Source organism: Prunus dulcis, chromosome 3 (genome assembly GCF_902201215.1).
Source record: "Prunus dulcis chromosome 3, ALMONDv2, whole genome shotgun sequence".
Lineage (NCBI taxonomy): Eukaryota > Viridiplantae > Streptophyta > Magnoliopsida > Rosales > Rosaceae > Prunus > Prunus dulcis.
The window spans coordinates 10,263,355-10,284,062 of record NC_047652.1 but is presented as its reverse complement, the minus strand read 5'-3'; the positions used below and the strand labels follow the sequence as shown (position 1 = coordinate 10,284,062).

At 39.7% G+C, this 20,708-nt stretch overlaps 1 protein-coding gene across 6 annotated transcripts; it reads right to left on the bottom strand.

The window, feature by feature from the left end:
• Positions 1-13,958: 13,958 nt before the first annotated feature.
• On the bottom strand, positions 13,959-17,521 carry LOC117622653 (RHOMBOID-like protein 12, mitochondrial). 6 transcript variants are annotated; one of them, XM_034353401.1, is made up of 8 exons: positions 17,036-17,521; positions 16,042-16,171; positions 15,757-15,876; positions 15,449-15,559; positions 15,315-15,356; positions 14,883-14,978; positions 14,756-14,797; positions 13,959-14,256 (listed from the first exon to the last, which is right to left on the bottom strand). In XM_034353401.1, exons 1-8 carry the CDS (start codon positions 17,455-17,457, stop codon positions 14,167-14,169), a joined length of 1,053 nt encoding a protein of 350 aa, XP_034209292.1. In that variant the 5' UTR covers positions 17,458-17,521; the 3' UTR covers positions 13,959-14,166. The 6 variants fall into 6 exon arrangements, with proteins under 6 accessions (XP_034209292.1, XP_034209293.1, XP_034209295.1 ...); XM_034353402.1 differs by having other exon boundaries at positions 16,057-16,171; XM_034353404.1 differs by lacking the exon at positions 14,756-14,797.
• Between the last annotated feature and the right edge of the window lie 3,187 nt (positions 17,522-20,708).

Sequence of the window (20,708 nt, the reverse complement as noted above, 5' to 3'; positions counted from 1 at the left end):
ATCTTGGTTCATCTCAACCCACAACCCACATATATAACAAACCAGGTCCCAACCGAAACTCAACAAGTCAATGTCTAACTCTAGCCCAACTCCTTCTAGTCATATCTCTCTCTCTCTCTCTCTCTCTCTCTCTCTCTCTTACTTTTTTAAATAAATAAAAAAAAATTATACAAGCAAAGCGATATTTGGGAAGGATATTTTCTCACTCACACACTGTAATGTGTCATGGGGTTCGAACCTAAGACCATTAGTCTTCCAGTCAAGTCCTTTTCCACTGAATTAGACCTCGTTGGCCTCTCTCATACTTTTATAAGAGTAACTTTTTAAGCATATGTTATTAAAAGAGTTTAGGGTTAATTAGCTATGATTAGAGTGCATGGTTCATAGAGAGGCGACGATCGGTGACTACATCTTTCGCACACTCCTTTTGAAGGCGTTGATAATGATATCTAACAGCTTTTCTGGTTCCTTTACTCTCTTTATTTATTTATATTTATTCTCATAGTTCCACCACAAAGATATGTATGGTTTCACTAAAATAAACGACAAACGTGCTCCCTTCAACTACACTTTTCTGATCAGCTCCTTTTTATGCATTTTGTACTCCCACAATCTGTTCGATCCAGGGTTTGTCACATGGCTACAAAGGATAGGAGCTTACTTGTGTCACGGCCCGCATGTTCAAGGCCCAATTCAAGGCCCAACCCGTTGGATTGATCATGTTGGAACTCTTAGCCCCTATGTCCAGATTCGTTGTACCGTAGTAGGTGGATGTTGGTGAATGGTGTTAGGTGAGATTGAATCCTAGCCACAAACATGTTAGGTGAGATTGAATCTTAGCCACCCAACATGTTAGGTGAGATTGAATCTTAGCCACCCAACATGTTAGGTGAGATTGAATCTTAGCCACCCATTATGGTGGTAGGTGGGATAGAAAGTGTATATAAGGAGGATGTCACATTGTGAATCCTCACCTCACAACTTGTAAAGCATTGAGTAGCAATACAAGCATATATTCTCCCAAACATTCTTGAGTGTTCTTATTGTGTTCTTGAGTGTTCTTATTGTGTTCTTGCTCTTGCAAGTGTTCTTTTCTTGTTTCGATCTTATATTGTAGGAAGGAGGCTGACTTAGCTTGTTCGAGAGGCGATCAAGTCTAAGGCCGCACGGAAGGAAGACTCCGAAAAAGTCGTCCCGTGACAGTTGGTATCAGAGCAAAAGCTCGAATCATTCAAAGAAGCATGTCGAAGAGCGGATCATCAGATGTGGAGACAGACCTGTCCAAGGTCAACATGGATCGGGGGGGCAAATCAAAGAGGGAACGATCTAGAGATGCGGTGGCCGTGATGGAGAAGCGGCTTTCTAAGATGGAGAATGCCGTGGTCGAGCTCGATCAGCGACTCGAAGAGGACGTTCTTACGAAGGGGGGCTTCGAAGCTGTAACGGATGAGCTTCAAGGCCAATTCCAGGGAGTCCTCAACTCCGCGCTAGACGACATCAAGCTAGATGTTCAAGCCAAGTTAGATCATTTCTTAGCGGAGCTTACTTCGCTTCGTGATGAGATGAAGGATGTGAAGGGAGATTGGGCTTTGTGCAAGGAAGCTGTCTTGAACAAGACCCGGACTCCAAAGGAACCCAAGTTGCTAGATTCTTTCAAGCCCAAATCCTATAATGGGAAGAGGGAGGCGAAGGAGCTAGACACTTTCTTGTGGAATATCGAAAGGTATTTCAAGTATCTGAAGCTCGAGGATGATGAGCCCAAGATCAATGCGGCAATGTTGTTTCTCACCGACAATGCTCTCATGTGGTGGCGTCGTCGATCTATGGAGATCGAACAAGGTACGTTTACACTTGAGACTTGGGAAGATTTTAAGAAGGATATTATGTTGCATTTCTATCCAGAGAATGCCAAGTATGAGGCAAAGGAGAAGCTAAGATGGCTGAAGCAAACCGGGAGCGTGAAGGACTACGTCGCCACGTTCACCAACCTGTTGTTCGAGGTGCCTAGCATGATAGATGAAGACAAGCTCATGTACTTCATGAGTGGCCTACAGAATTGGGCCAAGCTGGAGTTACAAAGGAGACACGTCCAAACTTTGTCAGAGGCAATTGCTGCAGCCGAGTCTCTTGTAGAGTTCAAGAGGAGTGATCAAGGCGACTCCAAGTTCAACGGAAAGAAAGGTGGCAATGGATCCGGTGGGGGAGACAACAAGCCAAAAGAGGGTAGCAAGCCAGGAGACAAGCCTGACGGTCACAAGTCATCCTGGAAGAAGAATGACAAAGGTGACAAGGGGAAAGACAAGTCAAAGCTAGCTTGCTACTTCTGCGATGGACCGCACATGATGCGGGATTGTCCGAAAAAGAAAGCTCTGAATGCTATGAACCAGGAGCCCGAGAGGGAAGCAGGAATGGGGGCCATTCACCGCTTCAATGCCTTGCAGGCCAAAGGTGCTCAACCACAGGTTCAAGCTAAAGGAGTAATGTTCGTCGATGCCATGGTGAATGGCAAGACAACCCGTTGCCTGGTGGATACAGGTGCTTCGCACAACTTTATGTCCGTACAGGAAGCAAAGAGACTTGGGTGTCGAGTCTCGAAGGAAGCAGGCAGTATGAAGACGGTGAATTCAACTGCCAAGCCCATTGATGGGGTAGCTCGTGGTGTGGAGCTACACATTGCCACTTGGAAGGGAGTAGCTGACTTCTCCGTGATCTCGATGGATGACTACGATGTCGTGCTAGGAATGGAGTTCATGGACAAGGTAAAAGCATTTCCCATTCCCTTTCACAATACTATGTGCATTACACAGGGTGGAACAATGCCATGCATGGTGCCAGTAGTGAGACAACAAAGCGGGACGAAGCTTTTGTCAGCCATGCAATTTTCCAAATCTTGGAAGAAAGGCGAACCGACGTTCCTTGCAACTATGAAGATGAATGTAGTTGAGAAGGAAGTCCAACCAGTTCCGAAAGTTGTGGAGGCAATCCTTAAGGAGTTTGCAGATGTCATGCCCAAGGAGTTGCCCAAAACCTTACCACCTAGGAGAGAGGTGGATCATGCCATTGAGTTGGAACCGGGTGCCAAACCCCCTGCCAAAGCGCCATACCGAATGGCACCTCCTGAGTTGGAGGAATTGAGGAAGCAGTTGAAGCAGTTGTTGGACGCTGGGTACATCCAACCGTCCAAGGCCCCTTATGGTGCCCCAGTTCTTTTCCAGAAGAAGAGGGAGGGAACACTAAGGTTGTGCATCGACTACAGGGCGCTAAACAAGGTGACCATCAAAAACAAGTATCCAATCCCTTTGATTGCAGATTTGTTTGATCAGTTGGGGGGAGCGAAGTACTTCACCAAGTTAGACTTGCGCTCAGGATACTATCAAGTGAGGATCGCACCGGGAGATGAATCAAAGACCGCATGTGTGACAAGATATGGGTCTTACGAGTTCCTTGTCATGCCGTTCGGCTTGACCAATGCCCCTGCAACATTTTGCACTCTTATGAACAAGGTATTCCATCCTTTCTTGGACAAGTTTGTTGTGGTTTACATCGATGATATTGTGGTGTACAGCAATTCTCTAGAGGAACACCTTGAGCATTTGCAGAAGGTCTTCCAAGTTCTAAGGGAGAACCAGCTCTATGTGAAGAGGGAGAAGTGCTCATTTGTCCAAGAAGAGGTCGAGTTCCTTGGTCACAAGATACGGGGAGGGCAATTGCTCATGGAGGAGGGCAAGGTGCGAGCCATTCAAGAGGGGGAACCACCAATCAAGGTACCTGAGTTGCGGTCTTTCCTTGGATTGGTGAACTACTATCGCAGGTTCATCAAGGGATATTCAGCCATAGCCGCCCCCTTGACGGATTTGCTGAAGAAGAACAAGGCGTGGGAGTGGACACCCCGATGCCAACATGCCTTCAATGAGTTGAAGAGGGCTCTTATGGAGGAACCAGTGCTGAGACTTCCAGATCTTAGCAAACCTTTTGAGGTACACACTGATGCATCAGATTTTGCTATTGGTGGTGTACTCATGCAGGATGGACACCCATTGGCTTTCGAGAGTCGGAAGCTCAATGACACGGAGCGGAGGTATACCGTTCAAGAGAAGGAGATGACAGCCGTAGTGCACTGCTTGCGGACTTGGAGGCACTACTTACTTGGTTCTCAGTTCGTGGTCAAGACCGACAATGTTGCCACAAGCTACTTTCAGTCCCAACAGAAGTTGTCACCCAAGCAGGCTAGGTGGCAAGACTTCTTGGCAGAGTTCGACTACAAACTAGAGTACAAGCAAGGGAAGACAAATGTCGTTGCTGATGCCTTAAGCAGGAAGGCCGTGCTAGCAACTGTCACACAACCCCAGAGTTCTCTCATGCAGAGGATACGAGAAGGCTTGTTGCATGATCCCCAAGCCAAAAGTCTGTTGGAGCTTGTCAAAGATGGGAAGACAAGAAGATTTTGGCTCGATGATGGGATTCTCTATGCAACAGGGAAGAGGATCTATGTTCCAAGGTGGGACAATCTGAGACGGGAGCTACTGAAGGAGTGTCATGACTCAAAATGGGCGGGACATCCGGGCACTCATCGGACATTAGCCTTGATGAGTGAAGCTTACTATTGGCCACAGATGCGGGAAGATGTAGACTCGTTCGGGCGGACTTGTCTTGTATGCCAACAAGACAAGACATTGCAGAAGCAGCCGGGTGGGTTGCTAGAGCCACTTCCTGTTCCAACCAGACCATGGGAGAGTTTGTCCATGGACTTCATTGTGAGTCTACCCAAGTCGGAAGGGTGTGGCTCAATTTTGGTAGTAGTCGACAGATTCACCAAGTATGCTACCTTCATCCCCACACCGGCAGATTGCAATGCGGAGGAAGCTGCACGCTTGTTTCTGAAGCATGTGGTGAAGTATTGGGGGATCCCCAAGAGTATTATCAGTGATCGTGACACTCGCTTCACTGGTAAACTTTCGACGGAGCTCTTCAGGCTACTTGGCTCACAGTTGAACTTCTCTACCAGCTTTCACCCACAAACAGACGGTCAGACGGAGAGGGTAAATGCGCTCTTGGAGCTATACTTGAGGCACTATGTGAGTGCCAACCAGCGAGATTGGGCAAAGTTGTTGGATGTTGCTCAGTTCTCGTACAACTTGCAGCAGTCGGAGTCGACAGGGTCAAGTCCTTTTGAGTTGGCAACAGGACAACAACCTATAACACCTAACACAGTGGTGTCAGGCTACACGGGGAGTAGTCCTGCTGCATACAAAACGGCCAAGGAGTGGCAGGTGACTAATGAGCTGGCTCGGGCCCAATTAGAGAAGGCAACTCGGAAGATGAAGAAATGGGCAGACAAGCATCGGCGGGACGTTGTGTTCCAACCAGGTGATCTGGTCTTTGTGAAGCTCAACCCTTCTCAACACAAGTCAACTAGAAAATTGCACAACGCATTGTTGAGAAGATATGAGGGTCCATTTCCTATCATCCGATCCGTGGGAAGAGCTGCTTACCGTGTGGAACTACCACCTCGATTGAAGATTCATCCGGTGTTCCACGTGAGCAATCTCAAGCCCTACCATGCCGACCCCGAGGAGCCAAGTCGTGGAGAGTCTCAACGAGCTCCACCTTTGATGGTGACTTCATTTGACAAGGAGGTTGAGTGCGTCATGGCCAAGCGAGAGGTACGACGCAAGGGTGTACCGAGGTACTTTGAGTACTTTGTCAAATGGAAGGGCCTGCCAGAGTCCGAAGGCAATTGGGAGAAACAAGAGTCCTTGTGGAAGTACAAGGACATCATCGAAGCATTCGAACGAGACGGATCTACCGCGGCAACGAGGACGTTACCGAATTAGGGGGGGGAGAATGTCACGGCCCGCATGTTCAAGGCCCAATTCAAGGCCCAACCCGTTGGATTGATCATGCTGGACCTCTTAGCCCATATGTCCAGATTCGTTGTACCGTAGTTGGTGGAAGTAGTTGGTGGATGTTGGTAGGTGACATAGTTGGTGGATGGTGTTAAGTGAGATTGAATCTTAGCCACCAATATGTTAGGTGAGATTGAATCTTAGCCACCCAACATGTTAGGTGAGATTGAATCTTAGCCACCCAACATGTTAGGTGAGATTGAATCTTAGCCACCCAATATGTTAGGTGAGATTGAATCTTAGCCACCCATTATGGTGGTAGGTGGGATAGAAAGTTTATATAAGGAGGATGTCACATTGTGAATCCTCACCTCACAACTTGTAAAGCATTGAGTAGCAATACAAGCATATATTCTCCCAAACATTCTTGAGTGTTCTTATTGTGTTCTTGAGTGTTCTTATCGTGTTCTTGCTCTTGCAAGCGTTCTTTGTTTTTAAGCAAAAGGGAACAAACGGCAGCAAGTTCTCCTTCCTCAATCCTTGTGTTCAAAAAATAAATAAATTAGAGACTGAAGAAAGGGGAAAAGAAGGGAGACAAATAAGAGAGATACCAGATGAGACATCTAGAGCTAGAGAAAAACTTCGGTTTTACCAAGTTTCATAATAAATTTAGGGGAAAACTTTGGTTTTACCAAGTTTTTTTTCAAGCAAAAATTAGCGGTTGGGCTAATTTCCACTTGGTAGGCTAAATTTTCTAAAAAGTAGCACCTAATTGTCGTATGCCTACAAAAACTAGGATGGGGTTGTAGCCCATCCTAGCCTAATTAGGTGGCTCCGCCCTTGATCAGGTGGTTAGATTAGTAGTATTCATACACTTGGTGGGAGTTACACAAACTTTTCTCTTAGAATGCTAGTTTTAATTATCAAATCAAATCATCGTACGTAGATCTATCAACTTTCAAGTATATATATTTTAGAGTTCGAGATACATGTAGATTTATGTGGGCACGAGGCAAGAAGAGATGCCTTTCTTTAATGTGATGACGTATAAGATCGAGAAAGAGTTGTATGTGGTTGGCATATGAGGGTGTGACTTCTAGGCTTGTAGCCTTTATTAAGTCTGCAGTGCAACTTTGCCTCTAAAGAAGCAGCAGCAATGTGCATACATTCTCCAATTTTCTTTTTATTTTATATTTTATACGAACTTAGGAATATTATTGATGTAAAAGGCTCTATGAAGAAGATGTCTAGAATTCATTTTCATAGGGGCTTTCTCTATCTTTTCTCAAGCACACCATATATGAAGGGCCTTGTCCTTGTACCAAAATGGATATTGGCCGCCCATGTCATTTGCTTCCAACACGTGGACCAATGAACATGATTTTTTATTTTATTTTTTCATTTTTTATATCTATAAAATATGGAGTATATAAAGTTTTAGATTCTATATATATGCAGCCATTATCTTCCATTGATGGCCAAGTGGGTAAAAAAAGGGAGAGTGGGTATAGAATGAAATTGCCAAATTGTATTTCTTTTCTTTTATTTTCCTTTTCCTACAAGTTGGAAAAAGTTGTAACCATGCAATTGAAGCTACATAGTCTTTTTAGAAGTAAAGTATGTTCGTTCAAGAATATAAACCGAGAATCATATGCATAAAGTACAAGCATGACATAATTTACACAACAAAAGGTTGGATAAGGTATTAGCAATCATGACCTCAAAGCCTATCACCACCATCAATCCTAAAGAAAAGTGTCTCAAAAAAAGAAGAAAGACAATATACAGCAAGAAAGAATAACGATTGGACGATATAATTGCCATATGTTACATGTCTGCCTACAAGGGTTTTTATATTTATTTTATAAAAGTAATATTAAGTGAATGAAATCGAACATAAGACCTCGGATACAATATAAATACTCTTAATCACTTGAGCTACAAGTCCTTAGTGTCTACCTATAAGGTTTGAGATGCTGAAATCAGCTTGCCAACTAAATGTTGACTACAATATTACATTATTTCGACTAAGGTAGCTTTAAGTCCTATCCTACTTGCTATATATCATATGAAAACTACAAGCTCGGAATTTAGGTTGCAGCCTTCCCAATTTAAACTTTATAGTCTTGTTTTACAAAATGTGGGCGGTGCATTCAATTGAGATTGTTTTTTCTTCTGGTACGTATGAGCATTCAATTGAAAATTTTTCACTAAACTAAAATAGAGAAAAAGAGCTACGAAAGTAGAGTTAAAAAAGATTGGATTTTACCTCTCTGGTAAGCGATAGGGTTGGATTAAGCTGCCCCAGGAGAGCTTTGGTTTAATTAATGATATCACTCAATCTCAATGAGTACTAGTATAGCTGGTATTACTTATATATCTTGAAAAGCACAAAAAGTACGTCTATTGGTACTACAAACAGTACAATTATACAATGTTGTTGTATTTCGTTTAGAGAAATGCTAGCAACCTTCTCTTAAATCTTTGCTTTTGAACCTTATCATAAACTGGTCATTAGTCTTGCGGTACCTCTTTTTTCAGTATTGAAAGAGATCTCAAGTTTGTATATCCCGTCTCCTATCTATTTTTTAATTTTTTTAATTTTTGTTTTTCTTTAAAAAGAAGTACTACCCTCATGTTTAATTGATGATAGCTACTAATAATTAACCAAACTTAGCTGCAGTTTGCCCTCCTACTAGGTTTAGGTCAGCGGAAAATATGAATGTATTAGATTAGGTAACGAGAACACGTAGCTTTAGAGGTGGATGAATTGTGTGCCTAATACCTAGTTGAAGTTGGAGTTTTCAACTTAAAATTAATTAACTTCCAAAATTTCATATATTGCAATCTAAGACTTTTGTCTCGTGTATAACTTTATAGTGGCCACAATATTTTACCAACTTAATCTTGATTTGATTTCCATGGCAAAAACAATTAAGCATTATGTCGACTATTACAATCATAGATACACTCATCGAGGTGACATTAGTTTGTGGCATTTTGGACATTTAAAGTTCGTTACATGACACCAAATAGTTAAATAGCTCTCAGTTTAATGGTATTTTTCTTCACAATATTGTAATATGTCCCATCTGAAAGAAAATAGAAAGTACGTGAAATGCGATTAAGAGAAAAAAGGAAGTGTATGAACCAATGAGAAAGTGAGATTTGAGAATTGCAATAGTAGACATATAACTATTCAATCTATTATTTAAATCCGTTAAGAAGAATAAGGGGCATAGTTGACATTTTCTTATTGAGCTTAACAATGGAATTCTTATTGAGCTTAACAATGGAATTCTCTTAAAAACGCCCCTCAACTCCAAGGAGACATAATTTTTCAATTTAATTTCCGTTTGAGCCACGCTCTTGTGAACTTGAGCCTTGTGTCATGGATCAAAATAAAATTCCACCACTAGTCTCTAAAAACGAGAGCCCACTATATTTCAAAAATTCTGTTGCAATAAAGGTAAGACGAGTTTGAATTTAATTAAAACTCTATCTTTAATTTTTATTTATTTTATATAAACAATATTTTAAGTTAATCTAATCTAAATTATAGGGAGGGAGATTCGAACTCCGGTGCAGAGTGGGGAGCACATCCGCTCTAGCCAACTTAGTTAAGCCCATGTCAACAAAGTAGGTTGCTGAGGGGTATTCTATTTTAAGTATTGATATGAGTTCATAATTTCATTAAGGAAAATGCTAGGCTTACCACATTTTTCATACCACATAGTGTACCACCTCTCTAATAGAAGTGGGCCTCATTGTATTGGTGGGCTCCACCTCTATTAGAGAGGTGATACACAATGTGGTAAGCCTAGCATTACCCTTTCATTAATTATGGTAGGCGATTTTTAGTTGAGAGTTCAATTTGGCTCAATGGACAGTAAAGAGTTCCGGTTCCCCTTTTATGATTTTTCAGTTTCCCTTTTTTGATTTTCCGGAACTAGGCCCCAAAAACTCCAAAATGATATGAAGACCTTAGGGAGACTCATTTAGGTATCAATGGCGGGGGCTTGCTTGCTTTAGTGAATTAGGATTAAGTTCAGCTTGAGAAGTTGTGGTGTGGGAGCTAAGAACTCACACCCAATTTGTAGGGGCTCTCGGCTTGAAAGGTTTCTTTTTCCCAAAACGAGACACCCAATTTGTAGGGGCTCAGGGCTCCTCTATGTCACAAACCCTAAGCATATTATCATCATGGATTCTTCCAATTCAACCAAAAGTCTCTCCTCCTTGCTTTTGTAAGCACTTTCCCCCATTAATAAGCCTTCTCTCACTCAACCAAAGTTGTTAATGAGGGCTCATATTCCAACAAAACTTGCATCAACACAAAGAGTTTTTGAACTAATAATGATGCATTTTGTCTCAAATATTCCCAAAATTTGAATATATATATATATATATATTTGTTTTCTCCAGCAATAAATCTAAAAAAACCAAGTAAATAAATAACCCTGCAACTAGCCATCATGATTCATATATAGCAATGAGGTGGAGCAGTCCTAGAAAAGGACAATGGCAGAGAAAAGAAGCAGATGATTAATTCACATCACCCTTCCTCTTCTATACATCATCTGTTGAAAATGTGAAAGCCACAAATCAGGCTCGTGATCCGAGATGGTTTAAATGTCCCACTGTTATGTTCTGTATCTCTCTGTGTCTCTCTGTGTGTCTCTGAAGGAGAGCTAGAAGAAAGAGAGCAAATAGATTGTCGGAATGCGATTAAGTATTTATGAGATGGCAGAACCTGCCAAGTTGTTTTTGCTTCTCTTCTATGGCAACCACACAGCTTTTATTTTTCGCCCACGTTTACTTGCACTCTAAATTTACTGCAACCTGCGGAAGCTATAACCAAAAACAAGAAAAAAAAATTTATAAGAAAAATTTACAGAGCTATAGGCAGTTACTTTCCTTTATGAAAGGTTTACTGGCATTTATATATGCTCTAAAACTGCTTCCTTTTCTCTTCCTTCTGAATTTATAGCTAGAAACCCTAAAGACAGTGAAGTATGCTCTACAGATTGAACCATAGCTCTAAAGGCTACAAGGCTATATATTAATGGCGCTCTTCAGAAATGCAGAAAACGTTTCAGTTCAGAGACAAAAAAAAATACACTAGAAGGAAAGAGTTAAAAGGTAAAAGAGTATAGCCGCAAAAGTTGACCAACTTGATTTCCCAGTTATGGACCATCAGCAGCAACTTCCAAATGGTTATTTTGATGAGTTTTTTTATTACCCAACAACACAGAACACAGAGATGAGAAGCTAGCTAGACAAAAATGTGATGTTATTTCAGTTCTTCTGGTTTCTATATATAGTAGTACCAATATTAATGGAGCATAAGAGAAGGCTTTGGTGGTGTCTTGATTGGGCCCATATTTACGAGGAGTGTAACTTTGCTGCAATCGATTGGTCAATTTTGACAGTGTGATATTAACTTATTAAGGGAGGAGGGATTCAAACACACAAAACCTCGGATACTGAGCTACAAGCTCTTGGCTCGATTGGTCAATTTGACATGCTTTCAAGTTACAATGAAAATCTACCAGAAAAAGAAAAAAGAAAAATTACAATGAAAATCGAAATTGTTTGCCCGAAATTGCCTCAAATGAGATGGCTCAGCAAAGGAAGGATCATAATTTCAAGTTTAGAAGGAGAAAAAAAATGCCAAAATATAATTTTACTCCATGCAGTTTATTAGGGTTTACAACATCGTACATGTAGTTAAAAACGTCCAATCATACAAGGTTACATTATATGGCAGTGCTGGAAGAGCCCAGTTAGAAGATGCCACATCTTATATCGATTTTGAGCAAACCCTCATAATAAGAAGGCCAAATACAAGACACAGAGACAGAGAAGAACACAAATGTTTTTACAGACAATATCAAGATGCAAAACATAAACACTACTATTGCAAGACAACGAAATGAACAATTACAAATGAATTGAAAACCTTATGAAACTAAATGGATGGACGACTACAAATGTCTTTTGACATTGAAGAATCTTGTTCATTGATCACATGTTGATGTTGTCACAATCGGCATCAATGTGGGTGTTGTTGTACATGGATATGAATTGATTGCGCATGGCAAGAAAGCAATTAAACGGTGACCCACTTATACAATGACACTGCCTTTCAATTTCTAGAGACACGCAGAGAAAAAAGACAAACCTTAGCTGTCTCTAAGATATATGTATTTTATATATCACATTAGTTTTAGAATATGACTAAGGTTTGCAACAAAAAGCATTTCATTTGCTCTCAAACCAGCAATTGCAAAGTGTATATAGAGTTTTAAAATTAGTTGCAATCTATCTAATTCTAAATTCGCATATGACTACATACATCGACTTTTGGTTTCATCTGTGGTGTCAATATTCTAGTAATTTAACCCATATAATTTGATATCTATATAATTCTGTGACAGGATAATCACGTGTCTCTCACGTTAAGGGTATTTTCCATTTTGTGCAGAATATTTGGACAGAATTAAATTAAACGTCTCTTTAAATTGCGATGAATATCAAACTATATAAGTCAAATCACTAAAATAAAAACTACAAAAATTCGACAAATTTCGACCAATAGTGATAACTTTCAGGCTTAATATTGAGAAAACATATTCATAACATATGCCATGGTAAAACTTCATCGAAAAGATTGAGAGCTTGTCCTATATCAAAGGGGGAAAAAAAACAAAATGAAAAAAGATTTCCCATTAACAATATCTAAGGGATTTGAGAGCTTGTGGTCATACCAATCATGCTATTGGTGGGTCCATAAAATTATACTTTCTTTAACTATGACTAGGACTTAGCAAGTGGAGTAAGAAGGGCATCGGTGTCAAGACTCTCAACCATGAATTGGGTTTTATCTGGTTTTAGAACATTAATTTATAGAGATATTTAGTCATACATCTATTCTTATCACTAAAATTATAAATAAATCCTATATCATTTAATTTTTATAAACATATTTTTAAAAAAATCCCAAAAAATGACCGTTAGCTCTATTGAATTTAATTTTAATTATTAAATTACTTTAATGCCCCATTGAGTGTTTTGGGCTTTTCTAGGAGGTTTTTGGGTTTGATTTGTTTTAAGAGATCAATAGTAGTTTTGTAATTTAAAAGAAGTTTTGCCTTTTTGTTATGTCGTAAATGGATTTTTGGTGTGTTTCTAAAGTCCATTTCATATAGGTTTTTTTATAATTTAAGCTCATATATTGGATATTATAGTGAATCTCCGTAATTTATATTCAATTTCCTTCAAGTTAGTATCATAGAAGAATTTCAAGCTCAAATCTACCCATTAGTACTCTAGCCAATTGGAAACAAGGTCGGATCTAAAAAATTTCAAACAAGTCGGCTATAAATTTACTTTTTCCTTTGTTATGTGTACTTAGCTCAATATATTTTCTTCAGAGCTATTCGGATGAAGTAGGTCAATTTTTTCCCGGAGTAGGACGGCAAATTTCTAATGAGTGGGGTGAATAAAAATTAACACCAAGTTTTCATTTTTCCAAAAAATTGCACTAGGCTGTAGCCCACCCTAGTCTAACAGTGATTTCGCACTTGCTTTATTAGTAGCTAGGCAAGTACGTACAAACTGAAGAAGAAAAAAAAAGCATATTTATAAAGTGATAAATGATACTTATATTATTTAGACATAAATACCTCAGTTGTTAGATATCCTTATCAATTTATTTTCTTTCTTCACCTATCTCTGTCGTCTAGAGCTGTATCTGCTGTCTGTCATGGTGCCTCAAACAAACAATGACTACAAGACAGAGATTGGACTTCAACACAAAATATATACCTTGACCTTTTATCACGCACAAGTTGCTCCACTTGATCTCAAACTCCCCATTTTCTTGTTTCTAACTTTCTATTTGCCCTGTTCTTGTGAATTGTTTTGGATGGATTTGTTTGTAGCGAGCAGTTTCTCAGCAGAATGGGTTCCGGTCCACACGTATATGGGCCCATAGAACTGGATTTGGGCCTCAAATTTTGTTTAAAAGTTCTGAACTTTATAAATATTTTTCACTTGTGTAATTTTGTTTGATCAGAACAACAAACAGCTGTGAAAATTTGAGTTGGGCATCCAAAATGGAGCTGGATTAATAACTGGGTCTGAGATAAGTGATGATCTGGTAGTTTAAATCAGGAGAAAAACTAGCTGCAAGGCACTGACTAATAGTTAACATGCTGGACTATCTTTAAAAAATAAAAATAAAAAATACAAGTAATATTTGGGGAACGGGACCATCTTAGTTTCCAAGTGTTCTGTATGTAATCCGTCGTTACAAAATTTAGAATCGCCCCTTTCGAAGTCGTGTCCAGGCAATGGCTGCAACTGCAGCACCTCCCAATTGTGTAGCCCCTGAGATTTGTTCGTCTCCCTGCAATTACAAAATAATGTTACCACTAAATTTACTAGAAAATCACAATGACATTGGTTTGATGGCGTCAGGAAGACAATTCTAGAGTTCAAAATAATTGAGGTTGAAGAATGAGACAGTTTTGTCCTCTGCCTGGCACAGGGTTCCAACTCTAGGTTACCTCACTTGAAGGACAATACGTGCAGAAAATAAAAGCAAGCACAAACAAGGTCTAACTGTAAAATCATTGATTGGTTGAAAACCATTGTATGATGATAACCAAACTCAAAAGACATTAATCCCACACCAGAAAGGCCTTGCTTCTGTAATTGTTGGGCTAAAAGGTTTATTAAGAGACCCGTTTTTTGGGAGGCTTTGTGTGGTCGCACAGCACACATACCCTACGGGCCGAGCCTGTGTGCGTTCCCCAGTTTCAAGGCCAATATAAAAACCACACATGAACCATGAATGAACACAGAAACACAAAGAAATGTGGAAAACAGGAAGATAACCAACATACCAGTATTATCCTCAAGATATCTTTCCCAATTAGAAAGATCCCCTAAAAGGGAACAAGGAGAGGTAAGTTTTCAAGGATTTGCTTAATAGCCTCAACCATTGAACCCAACATACAGAAGCAAACTTACCAGGAACAACTGTTTTGAGAATCCCGGAGTAGAGATGGATTTTGGGAAGAGGAATATATCAAGCAAAATGATAGCATGAACGGCCCCGCCTGCGCCCTACATGCCACAAACAGAAGCTATAGTGAAATGAATTAAAGTTTAACAACTTTTCCTTCCAGAATATAACAACTAAACTAAGTAAGCGTGCTTGTCAACTTTTGTCAAACAATCCATGAAAAAATGAAGCTTTCGTGTCCATGTGTGAATTTCTTATACCTATTTATTAACTTAGCATTATGCATGGCACGTTTTTATAAATAAATAAAAAGGAGTTAATCTGGCATTATAAAACAGTCTCAAAAATCAAGGCTGTGTGGGGTGACGCCACTTGCACCACCCCAGGACCGGCCCTAAGTAAGGACCACAGCATGTAAAGAGTTTCTGAAATCATACCAGTGCCAGGTTGTTTGGGTCTTTGTTCTCCTCTCGCCGGCCCTACAAACAGTTGATTATGATGAAAAATACTCAAGAGACGTGTGTATATTCGCAGTAGATTATCCTTGAACATAAGCAGAGTATCATTTTACCATCGATGACACAGCCAGGTAGGTTTTGTGCACCAAGAAAAAGACCGAGCCACCAAGAGCCCCAGCTAGATACAATCCCAGCAAAAATTGAGGCCCAAAAATTCTTTCAATCTGGTCAGTGCACCAAAAAATAGAGAAAGATATAAAAAAAACTGATTGAATATATGACTTCATATAAAATCATGGAAGAGATCAAATTCAATATATATTGTCCAACTAAAAGATATGTCAAAATAAAATTTAATACCTCACAGTACCAAAAGAGAAGTATTAGAAAAGAAAAAAAGGTTCTGAGAAAATCAGCTTACATGCGCCCCAAAAACATATAGTCCAATCATGTTATGAATGAAATGCTCAGTGCCGATATGACTGAAGGCAGAAGTTATCAACGTGTGAAGACGTCCACTTCTAACATTGATTAATGCATTCTGGTTAGAGAAAATCAACAAGTTAGGAAATTGATCAGTGAAAAACGAAAAAAACAGCTAGTCGACATTTTTTACTTAAATTATCTTATTTCTCAACGAGAGAGAGAGAGAGAGCCATGAAGACAAGTTGACAACACTTAGCCAATTCAAAACTGAGGAACTCACAATAAAATTCTTCACCATGAAGTCAGTATCCGCAATCTTCCATAACAAAAACACAGCAGCATTAGCTATAATCAATCCCAAAACCACGTCATTGTCCTCACCCTCTGATACCCTTCGGAGCCATGATCTCCTGCGAAGAGGAGGAAACTAGGTTTTAATGACAGAAAATAATTAACTTGCATACAATGAGACAGGAAACTTGGGGTGCATAGGAAAGGAGCATACAAAGTGGATCCTGGGTTTTCTGCATTTTTAATCAAGAGACGGAGTTATACTTTATCTTGTCCATATGTTTTCCTTCAAGTGGAGAAAATGAGCACATGTCCTCAAGTAACGTAAAATCTCTTCTATCGACAAAAAAAAAAAGTTACATCTCTCTAATCAAACAAACAGAAACCTTTATTATATGTTATGTAACCCAAATAATATAAAGACAATTTTTACTACAAGCGATAGTCTAAAGGTAATTTTTCACATACGAAGGCATTATGCCCCGACCTATTCCGCCCACTCATGTTATGACAACTAGTACTTTGCACAAGCAAATTTGTTCTCCATTTCCTAAATAACAATTAACAAAAGTCCTTCAAATGTTATTGTAATAGTAGACTGCATTTTGGTATTATGCGGGCAGAATGAGTTAGCAAAATAAAATGGCAAGAGCTTTTGCGATGAAGAAAAGCAAGCAATGGGCACGTAAATAGAAATATTTGTACGGTCAGCCAATCACAATTGGATACGTGTCGTCCTTTTCTGTCCCAACCAATCACAATTGGTCAAATCAAAATCAACCGTGCAGATACGCCAAAAGGAAATTTCAAACGTTCGATCCAGGAATTCCACGATAATGAAAGGAAAAGGAAAAAAAAAATACAGATTAAACATTGTGGAGAATTCATTCTTCTAGGAGATCGTTATTGAATTCACTAGCTTTTCCTTCATTTTCTTAACCTAACAGATAACTTCGACGATGAACAGAAAACAAAACCATTACCCGACACTCCGAGGAGAAGTAAACTTTGGGTTGAACTTGAACTTAGAACTCTGTCTCGAAAATTGGACTCTGAGAAAGCCAAGCCTGAAATCTGAAAGACTCTTGCTTGAGGCTCTCAAAAGGGTATTTGAGAAACCCACCAAAAACTGCCGTTTGAGTAATGTGTTGGAGAAAAACCCATGAATCTTTTGTGTCAGAGTGTGCTGCAACCTCCATGAATGAGGAAGACGGTGAAGCCGGTGTGCGGGGAAGGAGCTAAAGAAGTAGTTTTGGGTTTGGGTTTGGGTTTGGGGTGGTTTGGTGAGAGAAACCGATTTTTGTGGTTGAAAGTGGAAGATTGAAGAAGTAGTAGTGGTTGTGGAGGAGTTTGAAAGCTTTTTGGGGAAGTTTGAGGCCAGTTTCAAAGAAGCGAGCCTCTGCATTTTTGATATTTTTATGAAAGCGCTCTTTGGTGAGTTCTTGGAGAAGGAACCCTCAGTCCCTCACCACCTGAGATCAATGGAAATGTGAAAAGGAGGAAGAAAAATGAGTTTTTATCAAAAATCCCCAAAATTTACTTTTTACTTTCACAAGTGTCAGTTTTTATAAAAACTTGGCTTATTTTTTTTGAAATGCCTCCTGTGCTTTGCAACTTATCTCAGTTTGCCCCCCAAACTTTAAAATGATCACATCTCCCCTTCTAAACTTTTGTTTGTGAGCCATTTTCTCTCATTCCATTAATTTGATCAGAAAAACTATTAACTTGCTGACGTGAGGTGGCATTGGTATTTGGTAATTTTCACTATTAAAAATTCTGAAATTCAGATTAAATAAAAAATATGGATTTGTGTTAAAATAGTTATTTTTCACAACTTTTATTCTATAATAGCTCTTGCTCCATATAGTGTCTCTTTGGTGTCCCTATAGTGTCTCTTTAAGAGAAGGAGTTGTTTATAAAAGGAGTGCGGAAAAGAATTGGAGATTGAGATTCTACGTTGATTTATAGGGATCCTTGGATTCCTAGACCACATTCATGTAAAACTATTAAGCCTCAATTCTCTGGATCCTAATACAAAGGTAAAGGATTTTATTAATCCTTTAGGCCAGTGGGACACCAATTTACTGATGTTGTGTTTTATTGAAGATGACCTGCAAGCTATTATCTCTATTCCACTTGGCTACCAACACCATAAGCAATTGGGCTAATACCATAGTTCAGTCACTCCCAAGTTGTGTTGAAATTTTTATTAGGCTTATTTTTTAAATGCCCCCTGTTCTTTGTAATTTGTTTTAGTTTGCCCTCTAAACTTTAAAATGACCCATATGTCCCTTATGAACTTTTATTTTGTGAGACATGTTACCCCATTCCATTAATTTTATAAGAAAAATTACTAACTTGCTGATGTGATATGACTATTTTGATAATTTTCACAATAAAAATTCAAATTTAAATATAAAAAATACTAAAATTATTTCAAAATGTTTAAAAATTTGGATGTTTAAACTCCTCTCCCCCCCCAATGTTCTTCTCCAGTGGTTTGATTGTCCGATATAAATTTAATAATAAAATAAAAAACAAAACAAAAAGATCTTCAATTTTTTGTATTATTTGATTTTTGTTTTTGGAGTTTAATATAAGGCCTTTGTCTTTCTTATCAGGGCGTTTGTTTGTTCTTGTTGTTCTATAATTATACATATTTCTTATTTTGTGGAACAAAAAAAAGTATTCACCATGGCAGTGTATTATAAATTTAGGGCTAACGACGAAAATGCCCTTGGATATTTGGTGTCATTCTCCATATGGTCTTCGAGTTTAAATTTTATCAATTTACACCCCATGGTTTTAAATCTGGCCAAGCCTTCTCTTAAGTTAACCGTCTAGTCAGACATGAACTAATGACGTGTCCACTGCATGTCCAATCTCTAAAAATTTTAAAAATATTTATTTAATAATATAAAATTGTTGAGGCCCAAAAAATTTAAGGTTGGACCCGAATAAATTCACAGCCCAGTACGACACATTGTTAAGAAAAGACCCGATTCGAAGCACACGAAAGTTCGTCGTACACGAGCCACAGTCCATGTGCCATGCCAAATAAATAATTTGTCATGCTAGGAATTGAGATAAGCTTACAAAATACACTGGCTCTACGAGCTCATGCTAATTATCCCATCAAGCATCATGTCAAAGACGATAAAATTCAAGCACAACATGCCATGCCAAGCAGGGAACCATTATTTCACACCTAGCCACGCTACAAGCTTAAGTGGGCCCAAGCCACCCAAATGTCCGGGGATTGCTAAGTGAGTTGTGGGGCATGGATGGTAACGAGCTTTCATGAGGCCTATTGATGAGCCGAGAAATGGAAGTTTTGGGCTGCTTGGGAGCCCCAAAACTCATGCCCAATTCTTGAGCCCAAACATGTGGGTAAGCATAAAGGAGAGAAAAATGGAGCCAAATACCCTAGAAAATTAGAATTAGCCCATTCCCTTAATGGGCTAACCCATCACTTTAGCAAGGCCTAAGCAAGCCAAGAAAAATATCTATAGTCTCCAGCACTTAGCTGGAAACATGAACCACGATAAAAAGCCAAAATGTCTATGTTTGTAAGCTGCTGGGAGCCTCCAGCACATGGGCAAAAACAAACATTAAGGTAGAACACGCAAAGAACTAGGGGGTATTAGCGTGTGCAGAGCAGAGGCACCCTTCAGACCAGCACCCTTACCCATTTCTTTATAACGATCCGGTCCTAAATAAATTAGTAAATCCCAATTTATTTAGAGAAAATACCATTTTTGCCCATAGAATATTTTATTAGGTTTAAACTTGACTTTTTTGACCGGGAAGGAATTTGAGTAATTCGACAACACCGTTGCGTAGAGCACGGCGAGATGAGTCCATAGACACGTGGTGGGCTCGAATCGAAGTTGTAATAAGAGAGATACGATCAAAATACCCTCAGTGGCATAACCGTAATTTTGGCAAAAAGGGTTTGATAAAATCTGATTTCTCTCTCTCTCTCTCTCTCTCTCTCTCTCTCTCGTGCAGTCTCTCTCTATTCTCTCTCTCGCGACGGCAGTGACAGCCGGCCATGTTTTGGCCGGCCATGCTCTCGTCCGACCACCAAAGCTGACGGGGCCAGTACCAAAAAGACCGGGCCACCGTCCTCTTCCAACCCCAGCCAGGTCCCACTGCCTGCCGTCGTGATTTCCCCGAAAAATGGAGAAGAAGCGGCCAGTTTTCGCTTGAACTTCTCCGACTTCATTCTCCCTCCTTCGGCCACCGATTCCGATGAATGAGGTATGGTTTCTCACCTACTTTTCATGCTCTAGCTACCTGTTGGGTAGGATTCGATCAATTCCTAGCGTAGGTAACCCGATTTGGAACCCATAGTTTGGCCGAATTTCGGGATGAAATTTCCGCCACTTCCAGCCTTTTTTAGGGTATATCCAAGAACAAAAGTGACTCCAAATAGGGTGTTAAACCTAGGGTAAGAGCCTTGAGTCGGGATTTTGAGTTTTTCCGATGATGCATTTTCACTTTCCATCCACGCGCTGCCGGGGCGTGGGAACTGTAGAAAAAGGGCATTTTGTCCCGATGCGATTCCATTGTTGTCTTGAGCGCATAGGTGTGCTCGGATTTCAATTTGGATACCGTTTGATTCTCAAACGGATATCGCATATTGTATTATCT